Here is a 607-nt window from a genome sequence, read left to right on the forward strand (position 1 = left end):
ATAATTAAAGATTATAAAAATAATACATTTGCTTATAAATATATTAAACATGGACAAACTTTAGAAATTATATGAACTATATTCCCAGCTGTTATATTATTATTAATAGCTTTCCCTAGTTTCATATTATTATACTTATGTGATGAAGTATTAACACCTGCTATGACTATTAAAGTTGTAGGTTTACAATGATATTGAAAATACGAATACTCAGATTTTGTATCTGAAACTGGTGAAACAGTTGAGTATGAGTCATATGTAATACCTGAAGACATGTTAGAAGAAGGACAATTAAGATTATTAGATACTGATACTTCTATAGTTGTTCCTGTTGATACTCATGTTAGATTTATAGTTACTGCTAATGATGTTTTACATTGTTTCACTATTCCTTCATTAGGTATTAAAGTTGATGCTTGTCCTGGTCGTTTAAACCAAGTAAGTGCTTTAATACAAAGAACTGGAGTTTATTATGGTCAATGTAGTGAGTTATGTGGAGTTAATCATGGATTAATGCCTATCAAACTAGAATGTGTACCTATTGGTGATTTTGTAGAATGATTAGGAGAGCAAGAAAATGTTTATGTAGCTTAAAGGCAAAGCAGTG

At 29.0% G+C, this 607-nt stretch overlaps 1 protein-coding gene across 1 annotated transcript; it reads left to right on the forward strand.

Annotated features, from left to right (window-relative positions):
* Positions 1–273: 273 nt before the first annotated feature.
* Positions 274–561, forward strand: AC631_06019 (Cytochrome C oxidase subunit II, periplasmic domain-containing protein; the record flags this gene model as incomplete). Its single annotated transcript, XM_015614848.1, has 1 exon — positions 274–561. One exon carries the CDS (start codon positions 274–276, stop codon positions 559–561), a length of 288 nt encoding a protein of 95 aa, XP_015464324.1.
* Between the last annotated feature and the right edge of the window lie 46 nt (positions 562–607).

This window comes from Debaryomyces fabryi, assembly GCF_001447935.2.
Source record: "Debaryomyces fabryi strain CBS 789 chromosome Unknown contig00492, whole genome shotgun sequence".
NCBI lineage: Eukaryota > Fungi > Ascomycota > Pichiomycetes > Serinales > Debaryomycetaceae > Debaryomyces > Debaryomyces fabryi.